The sequence below is a fragment of the Mirounga leonina genome, unplaced genomic scaffold, assembly GCF_011800145.1.
Source record: "Mirounga leonina isolate KUSES-001 unplaced genomic scaffold, KU_Mleo_1.0 Mir_91, whole genome shotgun sequence".
Classification (NCBI taxonomy): Eukaryota; Metazoa; Chordata; class Mammalia; order Carnivora; family Phocidae; genus Mirounga; species Mirounga leonina.
This window is the reverse complement of record NW_023270839.1, coordinates 15574319-15595115: the sequence shown is the minus strand read 5'-3', so window position 1 is coordinate 15595115 and position 20797 is coordinate 15574319. Positions and strand designations below refer to the sequence as shown.

The following is a 20797-nucleotide window of genomic DNA, read 5'->3' as shown; positions in this document are numbered from 1 at the left end:
AAATTATAAAATACTAGAGCCAAGAATGCTACAAATCATCTGAACCACCTTAGTCATTCTAGCAATGAGGAAACTGAGTTTTTGTAAGAAACTGCTTTTTAAAGGAAGACCACACAGTAGACAGTGACACAACAATATAAAAATAGATACCCAACCCTCACCATCACAAGCACATATAGGCCAAGAGATTGATGGGAGCAGGGGAAAAGGGAAAAAGAATAAAAATGCACAAATCTGAGTATCTGAAGAGGTACAATATCACATCAGTTAAGAGGCTCTACAGCCTGACCTGATCAATCTGAATCCCAACTCTTTCATTTACTAGCTTAACCTCACCATGCCTCAGTGTCTTCACTGGACATAATTCCTACCCAACAGGGATGTTGTAGCATTAAAAGAATTTATTAATTCATGTATTTAGAACAGTATCTGGTACATAGTAAGCACTGAAAAACATTTTAGCAAAATCCATTAAATAACAATAAAGTAAATTTTATATCTGGTTTCTTATATTGCTAGTAGTGAGTACAAACTAGAACTATTTTGGGACACAATTTGACATTACCTTGTAAATTTAAAATCCACAACACAGCTTACAATCCAACTACTTTACTCCTAAGTATATACTCAAGAGAACCTTTAGCACATACGTATCAGAAGCATACAACAAAAATGTTTGCAATAGTAATGTTCATGATTGCAAATATCTGGAAGCAACTCAAATACCCTTAAACAAGAGTGTCTAAATTGTAGTCACTTCATTCAAACTATATTACAAAGCTGTAGTCATGAAGACAGTAAGGAACTGGCACAAAAAACAGACACACATATCAACGGAACAGAATAGGAAACCCAGAAATGGACCCTCAACTCTGGTCAACTAATCTTCAACAAAGCAGGAAAGAATATCCAATGGAAAAAAAGACGGTCTCTTCAACAAATGGTATTGGAAAACTGGACAGCAACATGCAGAAGAATGAAACTGGACCACTTTCTCATACCATACACAACAACTCAAAATGGATGAAAGACCTAAATGTGAGACAGGAATCCATCAAAATCCTAGAGGAGAACAAAAGCAGCAATCTCTTTGACCTCGGCCGGAGCAACTTCTTACTAGACACATTGCCGGAGGCAAGGGAAACAAAAGCAAAAATGACCTATTGGGACTTCACCAAGATAGAAAGCTTCTGCACAGCGAAGGACACAATCGACAAAACTAAAAGGCAGCCTACGGAATGGGACAAGCTATTTACAAATGACATATCAGATAAAAAGTTACAAAATCTATAAAGAACTTACCAAATTCAACACCCAAAATACAAATAATCCAGTTAAGAAATGGGCAGGAATAGAAATTTTTCAAAGAAGACATCCAGATGGCTAACAGACACATAAAAAGATACTCAATATCACTCATCATCAGGGAAATACAAACCAAAACCACGATGAGATATCACATCACACCTGTCAGATGGCTAGAGTTAACACAGGAAACAACAAATACTGGTGAAGATGTGGAGAAAGGGGAACCCTCTTACACTGTTGGTGGGAATGCAAACTGGTGCGGCCACTCTAGAGAATAGTATGGAGGTTCCTCAAAAAGTTAAAAATAGAACTACCCTATGACCCAGCAATTGCACTAATACGTATTTACCCAAAGGACATAAAAATACAGATTCGAAGGGATACATGCACCCTGATGTTTACAGTAGCATTATCAACAACAGCCAAACTATGGAAAGAGTCTGGAGTCCAAATGTCCATAGACTGATGAATGGATAACGATGTGGTATATAAACACAGTGGAATATCACTTAGCCATCAAAAGAATGAAATCTTGCCATTTTCAATGACATAGATAGAGCTAGAATGTATTATGCCAAGTGAAGTAAGTCAGAGAAAGACAAAGACCATATGATTTCACTCATATGTGTAATTTAAGAAACAAAACATAAACTTATGGGAAGGGGGGGGAAGAGAAAGGGAAGCAAACCATAAGAGACTCAACAATGGAGAACAAACTGAAGGTTGATGGACAGAGGTGGCTGGGGGATGGGCTAGATGGGTGATAGGCATTAAGGTGGGCACCTGTTATGATAAGCATTGGGTGTTATATGTAAGGATGAATCACTCAATTCTACTCCTGAAACCAATATTACACTATATGTTAACTAACCAGAATTTAAATAAAAATTTGGAAAAGAAAAAAAAAGGACTCAAAAAAATATATATTTTCCGGTGTGATTTCAGATGATTAAAAACCAAAACGACTGAACTTCCTGATCAATAACAATCCTACATAACTTTATTGTCTATGATTCTCATCTTTATTAGCTTCAGTGGATACTAATTCTAATATTTAGTTTTAATATTACAGTCAAGAAAGTACCTCAAGTTGTAGGTTATAGAAGGTTGTGAATACAAATTCTAATCATACATATAAGTGATAAAACCTTTTTTCTTAAATAGTAAGGAAACAGGAACACATAACTCAGTATAGAGTAACTTCTGAGAAGAAAGAAGTCAAGGGAATATGAATAGAAGCACATTAGGTAAATGTTAGTTATCATTAATGTCCTGATTCTTGGATTGTACTGTGAAAGGGTATTTGTCAAGTAAATGAAAAACTAAAATAATAGGCTACAAAGGTCCATGCATAAACCAATGATGTCAGTATGAACCAAGATAATGATTAAGCCAATTCTGTGCACCAAAGGTTTTTTTAAAAAGGAATGACAGTTATGTGTAAACTGCTTTGGACTGAAGGATTAACTGAGGTAATTCATGTTTGACATACAGGAAAATACTTAAAACATCTTAGCTTCTGTCTAAAATGGTACGCTTTATCGTTATTATAGCATAAAGTACACTTAAAAATGTAAATCTCTGAAACTAATACAACACTGTATGTTAACTATACAGGAATTATTTAAAACTTTTAAATCTCTTCTCACTCTAAACCAACCTCTTTCCCCATTTCGCCAAAGCAGAAACCGTACCTAAAAAAGACAGACCGCCCCAGCAAACTAGTGTCACAAGAGGGCTCCTGATTGTCTACCAATCCAATTCTCCTTCCACTACATCCGTATGTCACAAATTTGTTTTTGACATTCACTACCATCATCAATTTTTCGCCTTATATGTGGTGCCACATATATTATCCAAAAAATGTTCCTGAAAGGTTTTTATTACTACAGCCAATTTAAAACAACAACAACACAACAACAAATCACAAGCCATAAAGAGATGGTAACTATAAAATTTAATAGTTTGGCTTTTACTGTATTGGCTGTCTACCAGAGATTGAGGCTGATACTACTCCTTATTAAACACACCACACAAACAAACCTTTTTTCTTAATTAAGATGCAAAAAGTATAAAGGATAACTTGTCAACTTAATTTAATGTCATGTTTATGAAACAACTAAAATTATCTTACATACCACACTTTGGAAGAAGCTTATGTACTACCTATGCTACCTCCCTGTTTAAAAAATTAGAAATTTCTTCAACAAACTGGCTAAGATTGAATAGAGCACACGTCATTGTTTTCAAAAATTTGCTGGGACTGAAAGATTAGAAATTCTCAGGATCCATGCTATCTAATCCAGGAATTACTAGTTACATGTGGCTATCTAAATTAAATTAAGAATTTAGTTCCTCAGTCCCACAAGCCACATTTTAAGTACTCATCAGCCAAAGAGCCACACAGTGGCTACCATATTGGATAGCCTTTACAAACAGAATCTTCCCACCAGCAAAGGAAATTTTATTGGAAATGATGGGTTAGATTCTTAAAGGATTCTAATAAGGGCTAAGTGGTAGAAAATGGAAATAAGGAAAATTTTAGGAGAGAAAAAAGTATCTTTCAGTAAAGTAATAGAACCATTTGGAAAGAACTGTGAGAGACAATGAATTAAAATGAGGAATGAACTTAAAAACTTAATAAGGTTAAGACTGAGGCCATACCTGAATGCGTAGAGGCAAACAGTGCTTACCGTGTACCAAATACTGTTTTAACATATGAGCCTACGAAAATTCTTAAAATTACCTCAACTTCATTAATAAAACAATAAAGCAAGCATGCTCAAATAACAGAATATCAATAATATCTATCTTTTTAAAATAATGAGTCTTGTATAATGAATTCTTATTTACCATCCCCTGATCAAATTAAAAATGTTGGGGTGCCTGGGTGGCTCAGATGGTTAAGCATTTGCCTTCAGCTCAGGTCATGATCCCAGGGTCCTGGGATTGAGCCCCACATCGGGCTCCCTGCTTGGTGGGGAGCCTGCTTCTCCCTCTCCCTCTACTGTTCCCCCTGCTTGTGCTCTCTCGCTCTATCAAATAAATAAAATCTTTAAAAAAAAAAAATTAAAAACGTTTAGGAACTCTCCCCTTCCCCTATATGATCTCAACATCCTTGTGAATTTAGTCTTGTTGCAAATAGTATTTTTGGTAAAAGGTAATTTTTCTAAACCATTTGATACACCACTCAAATGTTCATAGTCTGATTTTAACTATGCAGATATTTTACAAAGCTTCCCAATATATAGGTTATATAACCTTTAACTTAGCTAACACACTCCTTATACAGATTTCATGTGGCTCCCAAAACAGGCCCAGGCTCATTTTCCTTAGCTTTTTTCCTCTCCCTAAAATTTTAGGGAGAGGAAGTTTTTAGGGTTTTCCTTAGCTTTCTTCCTCTCCCTAAGGTTTTAGGGAGAGGAAGGTTTTAGGGTTTCCTATCTAGTTTAGAAGAGCTAAAAACCTTTTATTTTTCTGTGTGCCTTCTGCTCTACCTCCCTTTTGTATTCCAATCCTCTAGAAAACCCTCCTTTTTCCAAGTATATCAAAACTCATCTTTAAATAAATCTATTTATTTACATTTTTCATGAAAAAGTATTTATGAATGGGAAAAGATTACTGTCCTCATTAGCACAGACACTAAAAGATTTGTTCTAAGTCACTTAAGTAAATGGTAAAACTGAGACCAGAATCTGAGTTTTCTTTTCTATGCAGCTTTCCATATTTTCTAGAGTACCAATTAGCACAATTCTATTCTTTCTAATATAGGTAATTCACTGTCTATATAAATTGTATAACCTGAAGCTTTTATAGAAACAAATTTTAAATTTAAGATCGCTTCTATATATTGTTGCTTTTATAATACTTTTACTATAAATAAGTGCAGAAAAAAATTTTCAATGGGTAATTTCCCATTGTCTTCCTAGTTTCCTACAATATTGTTTTTGTACTTTATAAAGTTTATATTAATTTTTGCTGGATTGAAAGGTTCCACTTGTTTGAAAATGGCAGCCACTATAATTACAGGACACAATCATGCCCTTCACTCAAGAGCAACACCCTGATGTATGTCAAATGCTGCCTCTCACCAGAATACACTTCCTCCCAGGAATGTGCCACATGAGGTAGAGACACATAATGCCACAGGATATAAATATGCAAAGATTTGATGGTTAAAAAGCTTTCCATTTTTCTCTAATATAAATAACTAGAAGCATTTCGTACTGGAAATACAACTACAGTATTGATTAAAATGCAAGTTTACATGTATCGTTAAGATCTATTACTAGATTTCAAAACAATGTTACACCTTTTTAAGGCTGCTTTGGGATGCATTCCCTTATCATTTGGAACCCTTCAGTGAAGAAATCTAAGAGGTAAGGATGTAACACTTACTAATATCTAGCTACAGCAATTCTAATCTGAATTCCCCTGAAATTCCTCACAACTCAACCTTGAAATTCACTCCCCTGAGGATTTCTATGCTTTTCAGTTATTATCTTTTATTTTCATGAAATAATAAGCTGAACATAAATGTAAATCTTTAGTACCAATAGATGCATCCTTGGAGGACAACATCCCTTATACACTGTAGTTCATAAGATGGCATTTTTAACTACAAAGTCTTGACCAGCACTATGGTTTTATACAGAAGAGGGGGTGGGCACAAAGCGATATAATCTTTGCCAAGTTCCTTAACTTTTTGCTAAGCCTCCGTTTCCTCATCTTTGTAAATGGAAGCATAGTAATTGTAACAACATTTAAAATGGTTGCTCTGCGTATTGAATGGAGCACTGGGTGTTATACGCAAACAATGAATCATGGAACACTACATCAAAAACTAATGATGTAATGTATGGTGACTAACATAACATAATAAAATAAAATTTAAAAAAAATATTCAAAAAGGAAAAAATAAAATAAAAAAATAAAATGGTTGCTCTGAAGACTAAATCCATAAGATAATTTTAAGACAATGCTGATAATCACTCAAATATTAGCTGTCAATTATGTACTGGGAGCTATACAAAAAAACTGCAAGATAGTAAAAAGAAAAAACAAAAATTGAATCTAAGAAATCTGAGAATGAGTTTCATTTATAAATAATCCACAATAGTAAAAAAAAAGTATGAATTTTTGGAAGCAGCAATTCGTATCAAGAATTAAAAAAAAAACTTAATACTCTTTGACATAGTTATCTCCCTCCTGTAAATTCATCCTAAGAAATTGGAAAGAAAAAAAAACCAATTACATGCAAAAAAAAAATGCTCATTACAATGTTACTTACTTATTAAGGCGAAGAGCTGGAAACCAAGTTTTCACTAATAAGATAATAGCTGTGTAAACTTATAGTACAACTTGATGAAATATTACAAGCATTAAAATTATAATAATTACTAAAAACACTATGCATAAGCACAGAAATTCTTTTAGGATATTAGGTGAAAATGAATAAACATTTGTACATACACTGTTAAAACAAATAAAAATTATATGTATGGAACTAGAAGCAACTGAAAATTGTGATTTTTTAATTTCTTTCTTTGAGGTAATTATTGCTCCTTGTCCTCCCCAGAACAAAGAAAAGTCAGTCTTAGTCCATTCAGGCTTCTATAACAAAACTCCACAGACTGGGTAGCTTATAAACAAGAGAAATTTATTTCTTAGCAGTTCTGGAGGCCGGCAAGTCCTAGATCAAGGCGCCAGGATGGTTGGTCGGCTGAGGGCCTTCTTCCTGGTTCACAGCTGAGGCCTTTTCTCTTGTGACCTCGCATAGTAGAAGGCACTAGGATCTCTCCAAAGCCTCTCTCTGGAGCCTCTGAAGGCACTAATCCCATTCAAGGAGGGCTCCACCCTCAATATTTAAGCACCTGTCAAAGACCCCACCTCCCCACCTCCTAATATCATCTTTGAGGGTTAGGATTTCAACATGGGTTCCCAGGAGGACACAAATATTCAGACCATACCACTCAATTAAAAGAATTCAGTTCAGTTTCACTGTTTTCCTCCTCCTATCTAGTTAAATCGATTTGAGACAAGGTAAATGTAAAAATGGACTCAAAGTTAGCCAGTAATTATAAGTCAAACTACTTTTATGTGGTGTATGCTGTGACCTTGTACACATGATACAGGTTCAGACTGGACAGCAATAGGGTCTATATAACTTCAGGTTAAATTATTTTTCTTTTGGCTCACTTAGAAGCTAAGTTTGCTCTTTCCTGAAGCAGTGAGACAGAAAACTGCTAAGGAAAACTAAGGTGGTTATAGGCTAGCTTGTCTTATTCATTTGTGTCTCTCCCCTTTCTTTTTAAGGTGATCAAAATATGGAGTTGAAGAATATCTTAATTTGATATAGTTACTAAAGTTATTTGGCATATGTTCTTAACTTTTACTAAGTTAAGTAAGTCTGGGTTTTTGGATTAAATAATTCTTAAGAGAAAAAGTATATATAATTTTCATCATATTTTTAAGTTCCTGATTTATGTTCATTCAAGATCTTAATTCATAGACTTCAAATTCATTCCTAAATCAAGTTCCAGTAATTATGTATCTAAAGCAACAATTTTTTAATTAACAAATTACAGTTTCAGAATAATAAGCTAATCAGGCTACACGAAAATGTAAACAGATTTTTGCTTTCATTGTTGGTGACTAAAATGAACATAAGTTTACAGACCTTTACCTGCCCAAATTAAAGTTAACAGACTAAATCCAGAGCAATGAAATGCTAACTAGCAGATTTAGCCCATCTCACCTATTAAGTAGAAATCTTAGTTTGATTATAGCTGCAAAAAAGTAAATGTCTAAATTTTAATAAGCTGAAAAAAAACTTCCTCTCTACCTTCTCTCCCACAAAAATAGATTTTATGCCTTCCATATAATGATATTTTTCTGAGAAAGATGACTTTTTCCACTGAAGATGACAGATGTCAAATATACTTCCAAAATGTACTCAGGTATTAAAATTGCTTTAATTAGCAAACTCTAGAAATATACTCCTTATATAATTAGTTGTATTAAGTATCAGACAAAAAACTGGCTGGAGCCAGGTGTTTGCCTTGCGTCCTGTCCAACACTAGTTACTAATCTAGCTACCTCTTCTCACATTCTTTGCTCAGAACATAAAAGAAAATGTTCACAACATAGATTTGTTATTTTTTGCTTGTTGGAATTTTTAGATTTTAAGTTTTTACAAAAAGCTGCTTCTTTAACATTTAATTTGAAATACAATTTTTCCAACAAGTCAATAATCCTCTTTTAAAAGTAACCCTACCTTGGGCTAAATGAAAATGAGCACTGATTACTTCATGAACATAGTACCTTTCTTCTCAAGAACTAAAAGTTCTTTTTAATATTCTCTTATCTCTAATCAAAAAATGTTGGGGGAGGAGGAGGTTACTTTATCTTAACATCCCTTGAAGTAGTGACATACTATCCTGGTTTTACAGATGGAGAATCAAGCACAAAGACATGTTATGTGATTTGCCACAGTCTTAATGTGGCAGTCACCAGTAACTGCAGGACCATGTTAATTCTGAACACCAAGTTAATCATAAAAATGTAATTAGTGAATTTTGTTTTGAAAAGGACTTTCTGATTACATTAAGACTAGAGTACCCCCCCAAATACAAAACCTTCTGCCAAAGACAGTATAATGTATCTGGATAAAACCATACAGTATCAGTCACCATCTTGGTTAGTCTCTCAGAAAACCTTAAAGTTCTCAATAAAATCCCAATCTAGAAAATTTATTCACATGTCTATCTTCCTTTCTCTAACTCCCAACATCCCTAATTCCCAACATCCCTCATTCCTTAGGACCATTATTACATGAGATCCTATCATTTCCAATACTCTCAACTCTTTCCAGCTAAACCTTTCCCTCTCTTATCCTCCTCCCGCTGGCACCCTCCATCTTCAACTTCCAATTCCAAAATCCTAATTCCAGTCTCTTCAAATAGTAGAGGCAGGTGTCAGCATTCATACTTCCACTCTAAGTCACTCAATCCACACACACATTAAATACATTGGTGCTGGCTCAAGATTCCTTTCCACCTCAACTCCTGGTACCATCCAACCTAGCAACTTAAATATTGTTGACCTTTTTTTATAAATCTCCTAGCAGATCCTGGCTCCTCTACTCCAACAACTTTTTCTACTTTAATATTCTCTCATCTGTCATTACTCTGGAGTCTATGTTCTCTGATCAGTATCTTTCGATTTTTCCCACTTCTATTCTACATGCTCTTTAACTTTACCAAAACTTACAGTCCCTTAAAACAGCCGTCAGTTATATGTGTCTCCATATCACTTCAACCTTTTTTCTTTAAAATCAAGTCTGGCCATTAATTGTATGGCATACAGTATGGTACAAATGCAATGCAATTTGGATCTCCGTTCTACCACTTATTCCCTTTTGTGGCTATGGGCAAGTTACTAAGCCACTCTTAAGTCTCAGTTATCTCCTCTGTAAACTATGGATAATACTTAGCTCGCATGGTCATTAGAAGGATTAAATCTAGCACAGCGTATGACAAACAATAAAAAAGTCTGATAGACTTCTCTTTCCTAGACTTTGTTCTACCTTTTACCCAACCTTTCCTTAAATGTTTTTTTCTCGGGGCACCTGGGTGGCTCAGTCGTTAAGCATCTGCCTTCGGCTCAGGTCATGATCCCAGGGTCCTGGGATTGAGCCCAGCATTGGGCTCTCTGCTCCGCGGGAAGCCTGCTTCTCCCTCTCCCTCTGCTTGTGTTCCCTCTCTTGCTGTGTCTCTCTCTGTCAAATAAATAAATAAAATCTTTAAAAAATAATAAAAATAATAAAAAATAATAATAATAATAAAGAATTTTTAGTGTCTCTTAAAAACATTGCTGTTTCTCACCATTCATCCTCCCACTACTACTTAATATTCTTCTTGGGCAATTTCCCCTGGTTCAAATATTACATATGCCGAAGACATTACCTCTAACTCTACCCTCTCAACCTTCTTTGGGAACACCAAACCTATATTTAAAACACCTTATAAGACATCGTCTACCTTGATACCTATAGGTAGGCAGGCTTTAAAAAGCCAAAACTGAGATGTTCTCCCATTAAAAACCTCTGCCTCTTCCCACTCCATTTAAAAGCATCACAGAGGCCCAAATTTAAAATGCTGAAGTCGTCCCACACTCCTTCTACTCATTCCTTCACATACAGTCAAGGAATCATCTGGACATCTGAACTGCCCCACAAATTCATCCCCAACAGTTCCAAATGCACTACTTCCAGCTGTTTTGCCTTGATTATTACATCTTCCTCATTATTTGTAGTTCATCTTCTTCTCCCTTCAATCAACTGTCCCAGTGAATCCCAGTATTCAGCTTTCTACACAAATCTGGTATCACTCCCTCACTTAAATTAGTAGTTCTGCACTGCCTACATGATAAAGACTTAAACTGGTGCTTCTCATTAAGTATCCTTACTGACCTAAGACTTGAAGTTGGGAGTGAAGGAGGGTAGCTCAAAGAACATATTTTCTTTGAACTCAGTGCATTATCTGAAAAATTAATGAGGACTCTGTTCAAAATTGTTATCACTGACCAATTAAAATAAATTTTCTCATCTTGTCAAGAAAGACTGACTTCCGGGGCACCTGGGTGGCTCAGCTGGTTGAGCATCCGACTCTTGATCTCAGCTCAGGTCTTTTTTTTTTTTTAATTTATTTGACAGAGAGAGCGCTCGTGTAAGCACAAGCAGGGGGAGCAGCGGGCAGAGGGAGAGGGAGAAGCAGGCTCCAGAGAACCCGATGGGGGAGCTCTATCCCAGGACCCTGGGATCATGACCTGAGCCCCAAACGCTTAACCCACTGAGCCACCCAGGCGCCCTGTCGGCTCAGGTCTTCATCTCAAGGTGGTGAGTTTGAGCCCCACGTTGGGCTCCACACTGGGTGTAGAGCCTACTTAAAGAAAAAGCGGGGCACCTGGGTGGTTAAGCGTCTGCCTTCGGCTCAGGTCATGATCTCAGGGTCCTGGGATCCAGCCCCGCATCAGGCTCCCTGCTCAGTGGGAAGCCTGCTTCTCCCTCTCCCACTCCCCCTGCTTGTGTTCCCTCTCTCGCTGTCTCTCTCTGTCATATAAATAAAATCTTTTAAAAGAAAAGAAAAACTGATTTTCAGGAGCTTCTTTCACGTTCATCTTGTGGGTGTCATACGCCAGGGCTAGCCAGCACCCTTGCCCCAAGGTTGCTGATACAACGTAAGCACAAATCCAGACTTCTCACAATTGCCTCCAACGTTCTTATTCTTTAATTTAAAGTCAGCCAAGGTATAGTACATCATTAGTTTTTGATATAATGTTCTCCCCCCACCACTCCTGCAAATAAGTGTATCCAAAAAATTACTGCTTTTCTCCCAACTTTCCATTTCTCCTTTCATGCTTGTTCTTGTTTTGTTTTTACCCTCCCTTCTTGAAATGCCTTTTCCCTTTCCATTATCCTTATCTCTGACTGACTCCTAATATTCGACCTCTTTTCTGAAGCCTTCCTTCACACAACTCCCACACTGCCATCCACAGCCAGGCATAATCACTTTCTCCTTGAGCCTTGAAGAACTTCATATACAGACCCACATCACATTTCAGAGGGATCTAGTTCCCTTGTTGGATAGTGAATGCAGTTATCAGGTTTTACTTATCTTTGCATCTCCAGGGTTAAGGGAATGTCAAGTACCTAGCAGACACTCAAATGTCACTGCACTGAAATTCCTGAAGGAAAAGTTACTAATGGTATCTGTCCTGAAAAATTAAGAAATCCATAAATATAATTCAGGCAACTAAAATTCTGAAATGCTTTTACATATCATTAAGAGAGCAAACCCAAAATTGACCCCTAATTCCAAACTCAAAAAGTCAATGTGATTCACAACAACAACAAAAAAGTTTGGTGACTTTATGCCAAATAAAACATTCTGATATGATAAGTTATGTTAACTTTGATAAAGTGGTATCAGAAAAACCACAATTCACTAAATTCCATCTAAATTTTTGTAATCCTACTACAGGATACTAATATAGAGAAGCCAAAAATTGTATTTGTTAAAATAATCTCTAATCAGGTGAACAAACAAGATGCATCTAATCATATGTAAGAGTATCATTATAAATATTTCTAGGAAAACAATTACAGTCTACATTCCAAATCATAATGGCCTTTATCTAAACTATAATCCCTGTTATACACATACAATTTAAAAATAAAATTGTAAAACTGGCATTATATTAAAATTTAATTTTCAATTACTTTTGAATTCACTAAAGCTTATTCTTTGCCTTCTAAATGTAGAAAGAAAACGCCTTCTAGGGTAATTCAAAAGTTTCAGACACAAGGTAATTTCCACCAGTCAATCCTACATTTATGAGTAACAGAAATGATATATTAAATGGGGATTTCAGAAGTACAAAGAACATTACTTAGGATTCTAGAACTCTTATACTAAAAGCTATCCTAAAGTTGACCATATCCAATACCCTCTTTTTATTTTTATTTTTTTAAGATTTTATTTATTTATTTGACAGAGAGAGACACAGTGAGAGAGGGAACACAAGCAGGGGGAGTGGGAGAGGGAGAAGCAGGCTTCCCGCTGAGCAGGGAGCCCGATGTGGGGCTCGATCCCAGGACCCCGGGATCATGACCTGAGCCGAAGGCAGATGCCCAACGACTGAGCCACCCAGGCACCCCTAATACCCTCTTTTTAAATGAGAAATATTAAGTCTAAAATTCTAGGAAGGAGAAAAGTAATATAAATCTACATTTATGAACCCATACTGTAAATCTATAAATCATAAACATTTACTTCCATATTATGGGCAGAGACTGAATGACAATACTGCATTTCTGGCATTTAAGATTGTATTATTTCTCTTCCTTAATCTTCAAATGTGATAAAACTACATCAATTTTCTGATGTTGATGCATTCATGAAATCTCAAGATAAACCCAGTTTGACTATGAGGCTTTGTTTCGTAGTTAGTTCACTGAATTGGGTTTGATTTGCTACTTCTTGAAAATTCTCAGCCATTATCTCTGAATATTTCCTCTCCTCCATGATCTCTTCTTTTGGAATTGTTAGCTGTATGTTGGACTTGTTCATTTTACCATTCATGTTTCTTAATCTTCCAATTTTATAAACTCTATCTTTGAGTTCAGCCTTCTGGGCCTCTGTCTATAGCAGGAGATTTTAACCTTTTGTGCCAATAGACTTCTTTGGCCGTCTGATGAAGGCTATATCCCCCTTCTCAGAATAATATTAAAGGCCTAAAACAAAATACATAGGATTATAAAAGAATCAATTATACTGAAATAACTATCAAAATATTTTTAATTTTGACATAGTAATATCCGTGCTTTATTAACATTTATATATGAGCTCTCCCAATGGTTTAATAACCATAACTTCATTTATTTATTTATTTTTAAGTAAGCTTTACAGCCAACAGGGGGCTTGAACTCACAACCCTGAGATCAAGAATCGCCTGTTCTACTGAATGAGCCAGCAAGGCGTCCCTACTATAACTTCAAAGTAGTGATGACTCAAAGCATTATTTCAATAAATCTGTAACAAATGAACAGCAACTGTACTATAAGAAAAAAAATCTGACTTATATTGGTGTTATAGGTTGAATAGTATCCCTCTAAAAAAACATGTTGAGTTCTAACCCTCTACCTCAGAACATGACCTTACTTGTAAATAGGGTCACTACAAGTGTAATTTATTTAGAGGGGGTCACACTGGAGTAGAAGAGACCTAATCCAATAAGACTAGTGTCACATGGCCGCTTGAAGACACAGAGACACACAGGCAGAACATCACGTGATGATGAACGCAGAAAATGGAATCAGGCAGCTGCAAGCCAAAAATGCCAAAGATTGCCATCAACCACCAGAAGCCAGGAAGAGACAAGGAAGGATTCCCCTACCGGTTTAATGGGAACATGGCCCTGCCAATACCTTGATTTTGGACTTCCAACCTCTAAAATTGAAACAATAAATTTCTGTTGTTTTAAGCTATCCAGTTTGTGGTACTTTGTCACATTACAGCAGCCCTAGGAAACTAACTGCTGTCACAAGTATCTCTAATGCTGCTATGGTTTGTTGGAATTTCCTTCAATTATGAATGTAAACAAGTTTCAATTAGAGATCAGTAAAAACACTCTTAATTCTAAGAACCCTATGTCTGAAGCAATTTAACACCTCAGTCTAAGATCCATTACTAATGAACTATGCTTTAACAAAAATAATGAACTACATTTAAACAGAAATACATGAATAGATCTTTTTCATTTCAAACCATTCTGAGTGCCACAAAAACATCTCAGGGATTTCTAATGACTGGCTCTTGACTCTAAAATGAGATGCAGCTAAGACATAAAACTTGTCATAAATAGTGAATTAAATCTAACTATTAAAGGATGAAAAAATTCATTATCTGTGTTAACTTCTTAAACTAAGTGTAAAATTATCCCTTCGTCTTAGGTTAATATGACTAGTATGAATAACCAAATGAAAAGTCTTACTTTTGACACTTCTTAGCCATTAAGTAAAGCATGAGAGCTGGTCTCTTGTTAGTGTATTCCTTTTAGAACTACTCAAGTTGGTGTTTAAGCCCAATAGCCTTCTGTTCTCTTATTCATCCAGAGGCCATATTTATTTAAAAGAAAAAAAAAAAGAGCAGTACAAAGTTCACCATCTGTGAGGTATATATATTATCAAAGACATGTGGCTATTAAGCCCCAAATAATAAAACCTTAGAAGATTATGAATGTACTACCAATTGTCTCCAAATTTTTTATCTTGGCTCTTCAAAATTCATGCTTTTACTTCAGTATCTTACCAGATCTCTACTGGAAGTCTTTCATTTGCTTAAATATGTCAAAAACAACAATATAATAAAATTAATCAAAAAAATAATTGATTAACAAATACACATGTTACAAGTCTAGTGACTTGTAATGTGCCTATCACTGTATTATTTTAGGGTAATTTAGTACAGGAAGGGCCTATAATGATGCTTAGTTCAAATTGCTCTAATGAAATGAGCAAACTGAGGCCCACAGAGGCTGTACTTGTCCAGAATCACAGAATAATTAGTGACAGCTGGGACAGAAAGGCATCTCCCAATTCCAAGTCCAATGCTCTTTACATTACACCATACTACATAAGAATTGGTAAGAGTTAAGTAAACTATCTGCAAAACTTTTGCATGATCACTTTAATTCTATTTGTAATATGATATTTAAAAACAGCATGGTTGCCCAAAACAACCTAACAAGTTTTGGGGGTTTTTTTAATCAATTTTATTTTACCATCCAGCACATTTTAAAAATAGGAACAAGATCTCATTTCCACCTTCAAAATTGGCAAAAATGTTTTCAAAGAGAACTGGACAGATATTTCAAGACATAAGCACTCTCATGTGAGTTTTCCTTTTCTAGAGGGCAATGTAGCAGAAAGAACAACTTAAAGTTTGCATCTCCTTTAACTCCATTCCTAGAGTATCTTAAGGAAAGAGTAAAAGATTTGGATGAGGACAGAACTCAGGATCAAATGCAGCACTGTTCAGGAATAAAAGATTATCCAACGATAGTAGACTGGTTAAAACTAATGTATGTTATACACTGAACCATAATGTAGCCATTAAAAACTATGTTCTAATGACATAGGAAAAGGGTCACAATATATTTGGGTATGAAGTTTCTACTATGCAATTCCACTCTATAAAGAATACATGTATATACATAAAATAATACAGAAAAAAATCATCATAGTGCATGGCACATAGTAAAAATCCAATAAATGAATAAGATTCTACATCAACATCACAGGAAAGGTTTGATTATAGTATATCAAATGTTAAGACTTGTTATCTGAGTAACAGATACACAAATAGTTATTATTCACTCCCTTTAAGGACTATTTTGTACATTATCTGAAATTACTACTTTTGCAAGGAGGAAAGTTGTTTTTTTTTTTTTTAAGATTTTATTTATTTATTTGAGAGAGAATGAGAGAGAGCACATGAGAGTGGGGAGGGTCAGAGGGAGAAGCAGACTCCCTGCCGAGCAGGGAGCCCGATGCGGGACTCGATCCCGGGACTCCAGGATCATGACCTGAGCCGAAGGCAGTCGCTTAACCAACTGAGCCACACAGGCGCCCCTTTTGTTTTTTTTTTTAATGACACTTTAAATCAGTTCCAGTTATTACTGAAGGATGGAAAAGAAGACTTTTACCAACCCTTCCTCAAACTTGGCACTGCATAAGATAAACTCTTACACATAATAGATTCTTAATTATTGATTAAATATACACTCACAATCAACTTTTGAGAGCTATTTCTCCAAACAGAACTCTAATTTCAAATAATAGAGCATATATTAGAGGATTTCAAAATGAGGCCTCTAAAGGCCTCACTCGATTTTTCACAATGGTTACCTAGAAAAAGTTAATGGTTTCCCAAAATATTGGTGATTTTCACTCTTTTAAAGGTTGAAATCAGGTGAAAAAAAAATTTAAGTGTTAAGAACAGTGTCTAATGTAAATAAATTCCTATTGATTATGGCTTCTAAAAAAGGAGAAAAGAAGGTAGAAAAAAATATATTTAAGGCCCAGATAAAATCCATATTACAGGGGAGTCTTACAATGCTGAGGCTTTAAGGGCATGTGCCATAACATACATATATCTTTTGTTTCTTCATACTATATACAATGATAAGTAATAAACTACTGTTTCAAAACATTAAATATTAAAGATAAGATAAATTATTGGAATAAAAACTATATTCCAAAGAAGTTCACACTTTTTGCTTAGCTAATGTACAATGTTGGCTCTAATAAAACTGATTACCAGATGAACACTTCCTAGAATTAAAAAAAAATTTTTTTAATAAAACCCCCAAGAGTTCTGTCCCCATGAAGTGTTAACATCTCATAAAAAATATATATGCTAAAACATTTTTTTTGTTCTACCAAAACTAATATAACAGAGCCTCTAGGGAATAACGTATTAATAATGCAGGATAAATTTACGAAAATAGAATCCTAAAGGTCTGGGTGAGTGAGGTAATTTCCAAGTTGTCCTACATCAACAACTTTTAATTTTTTTAAATTAAAAAAAAAAAGGCAACCCTCCCAACTTGCCTTTTGGTGTCTCAAATATCAACATCTTTGGGATTTAAGTACTGGGAATTTTTACTCATTTTCAGTGTAACAGCAATATCATCCACCAATATCACTACATGAAAAATTTGCATTCTTAATCTGTCCATAGCAAGTATTAGAAAAAGAGCCCATTTAGAAACAATATATTTTACTCATGTGTCAATTCACATTCCCTCATTTGTTTTTCTATTAGATGTATCCAGAAACGAAATATTAATATTTTACTTTAAATATGGTAATTAGTCTTTTCCCATCTCTAAAAACAGAATTTGACATTTTGATCCAGGCTACTTTCTTAAAAGATGCCAGTAAAAATTATCGTCCTTCCGTTCAGGATTTTTAGCAGTTTTTCCCCTAACTAAGGGTTATCTGAGATACTTCTTGATCTCTCTCAAAGTAGGTCTAATCTGCGGAAGGCAGTGAGACAGTGTACTGCACTGTGAATGGACAGCCAGGTATTTTATGAATGGAGGCGATCACGTGATCCCAGCACCTCCCCGAACTGATATTTCCCACATAACTGTGTCAACATTCTGAGAACAGGGGTAGTTGTTTGTGTGTGCGTATGTTTTTGAATTTAACCTATAACTTCGAATTCTCCTTACTTCCTGAACTCAAAAATCTGCATGAGGACAGACAGTCAAAGCTCTGAATTTTTGTCCTGGGAAATCCTTTCAAAATGTCCAAGGTGATGGATGTTTAATTATTTTTTTATGAATGAAGAGTGTGCTATGCAAATGAGGGCGATTCACAAAAAGAGAGAGAACATGGCGGCCACTTCTGCTTCCAGACTGCACTGACACTGCAGCAATCTACCTTCTCCCACACCCGCTCATCAGAAGAGTGTGCTGGTGGGGGGAGGGGGGTGGAGGTTCGAGGAGAAACGCTGCTTGGCATTTCTCAAGCTATTTTATGTTAAACGGGCCTAGGCTTTGGATTTTAAAGTTCTCTCAAAAAGGTCTGACTCGAGGAATGCACTTTATTTAAAGGAATGCATCCTAGGACTAGTCCTAACTCTCTTAACTCTTTCCAATCCTCCAAAGATAAACAAAACTTGAACTTAATTACAAGAGAACGGATGCAAATATTCTGCACGGAATTAAATCCGGTCTCAGTAAAAACTGTTACCGCACCATTATCCTTTCAGGCAGCCGTTACGTTAAAACAAAATATTTAAAAGGCAACGTACTTCGTTTGGAAAACAAACAGCCCAAATAAACAAAAACTTAAGCCAGGACACTCTAGAAGTTAATGAATGAAGTCATCAACATATTCTGCCATGTAAATACTGCTAAATCAACGTAAATGGTGTTTCTCAATACAGCTGAAGGATAATTATTAACACTCAACATTCTATGCCCCTGATAAAGACATGCCCAGCACTCGCAAAGGTAAAATATAAGAGTTCAACGTCTCCCACACTCCAGGTGTCCTTCATGCTATTAAATTCTAAAAATGTTTCCCTAGTTCCATTTTTTACATGAAGCTTACAGGTCGTAAGTTTAAAAGGGGGGGAGGGGGGAGGTTTAATCGGTATTTAAGAGTCACTGACTCATCGAATTAAGATTCAAGAGCAGTTTGCTGCAGGAGGTGCTCCCACACGTTAGTTTCCAAGTAAAATAGCTATAAAGGAAGCAGGATGGATATTCAGGGTATGTTGGCTTACGGTATGCTAAAGTGAAAAAGAACAGGCCGGGGGGGGGGGTCTTCGAGGCAAAGAGGTAATTTCTACCCCGCCACCATCCGTCCACATTACTCCATCTCCTGGACGTACAATTGCCATCCCACCCCAACACTCAATACCCTCCCCCAGAAGTAAGCAACTAAATGCGGGGGGGGGGGGCAGTGGAGGGTGCTGCCATTAAATGGCTAAAGAAATCAAATGTTATCTCCAGAACAAGATGCACCGAACTCTCCAAGCTTGCAAGCTTTCCGGCATCCAAGTCTCAGAGGGGTCGGAAGGATGGGGGGGGGGTTACTAATCAAGATCAATGAGGCGCTTACTCGTTGTCAGAAGTCGCCGTCTCCTCGCTCATCTTTCCCTCACCGCGATCCGATCTGGAGATGGAGGAGCAACAGCAAGCGGAGGAGCAGCGGCAGCACCGAGGGGCAGGAGGCAGCGGCGGCCGGGGGGGCGCGGGGGCAGCGGCTCAGGGGCCTCACCATGGTGGATGCCTCACCCGGAACGGTGCCCCCCCAGCCGGGAACCCCGGCCACCCCCGCAGGGGGGTGGCGGCAACAACCTCCGCCGTGGCGACCCCAGCCTCTTCCTCCGCCTCAGCGCCCAGCCAAGGGATCCGAGGAGGCCGGGGAGGCTGGGTGGAAAGGAAAAAGGGAAGAGGGGCTGCGAAGGCTGACTGGAGAGCTGCTCCTCCCGCCACCGGGGTGGAGCGCGGCGGGGTCCGGCCAGGAAGGAGCGGGCGGGCGGAGAACCCGGGAGCAGAGGCGGCGCTTCCCTCAGGGATGCGGCGAGGAGGAAGCAGAGCTGCGTTCGGTGGGGGCCGGCGGGAGGGTGCCGAGCCCAGGCTCCGGGCGGCGGCGGCACGGTCCTGCCGGAGCCCACCCCACCATCTCCCACCTCGCCGCCGGCTGCCCGCTTAGCGCCCGCAGGCGGCCGGAGCGGTCCTCAGGCACGAGCCGGACCGGGCGAGGGGCCTCGCGGCGGCGGATTCCTCCAGACACGCTCCAGTCGGGACGCCTCCAGCAGGGGGAGGAGGGGGCGGCGGGGAGCGTGTGAGGCCAGGGCAGGCGAGCCGATCTCCCCCACCCGGGTCGGAGAAGAGCGGGCGCGCCCAGGAGACAGGGTCCCGGGAAGCAGCGGGAGAGCGGCCGCACGTCCCCCACCAGCCAGTGCCCACCAGCAGCTCGGCGGGCCAGCTCCTCACACCCGCCAGAGGGGAGCCGTGAGGGGGGCGGCGGAAGCGCTCACGCCGCCCGCTCCTTCCGCCGCCGCTGCCCGAACCGGGGGCGCCCACGGGAGAAGGAGGCGAAGTAGTCCCTGGCGACTTCTCCCGGCCGCCCGCCTACCCCGGGGGCCAGAGCGGGCACGGGGTGCGGTTGCCGAGCGCAGTACCCGGGCCGTGAGGGCGTGTGGGTAGGGCTAAAAGCTGCGGCCTCCGGGCGAATCACTGCAACTCGAAGTCGTGTGCAGCATAGCAAGTTTCAGGAAAGTAGTTCCCTCCTCCCTTCATTTCCCAAATCGTTGTCGAGCCACCGAGCGGGGAAAGGAGGGGGGAGGCGGAGGGATACGCCAGGCACGGTGTACAGTGTGCGTGCGCGCGCTCCAAACTCTTG

At 38.1% G+C, this 20797-nt stretch overlaps 1 protein-coding gene across 1 annotated transcript in view; it reads right to left on the bottom strand.

Annotated features, from left to right (window-relative positions):
* SPRED1 (sprouty related EVH1 domain containing 1) overlaps positions 1-20561 on the bottom strand; it is a 120324-nt gene extending 99763 nt beyond the window's left edge. Inside the window, exon 1 of the mRNA XM_034994507.1 lies at positions 19508-20561. Within this exon, the coding sequence (XP_034850398.1) occupies positions 19508-19539 (32 nt within the window). The 5' untranslated portion in view covers positions 19540-20561. The remainder of the gene's footprint in view (positions 1-19507) is intronic.
* Between the last annotated feature and the right edge of the window lie 236 nt (positions 20562-20797).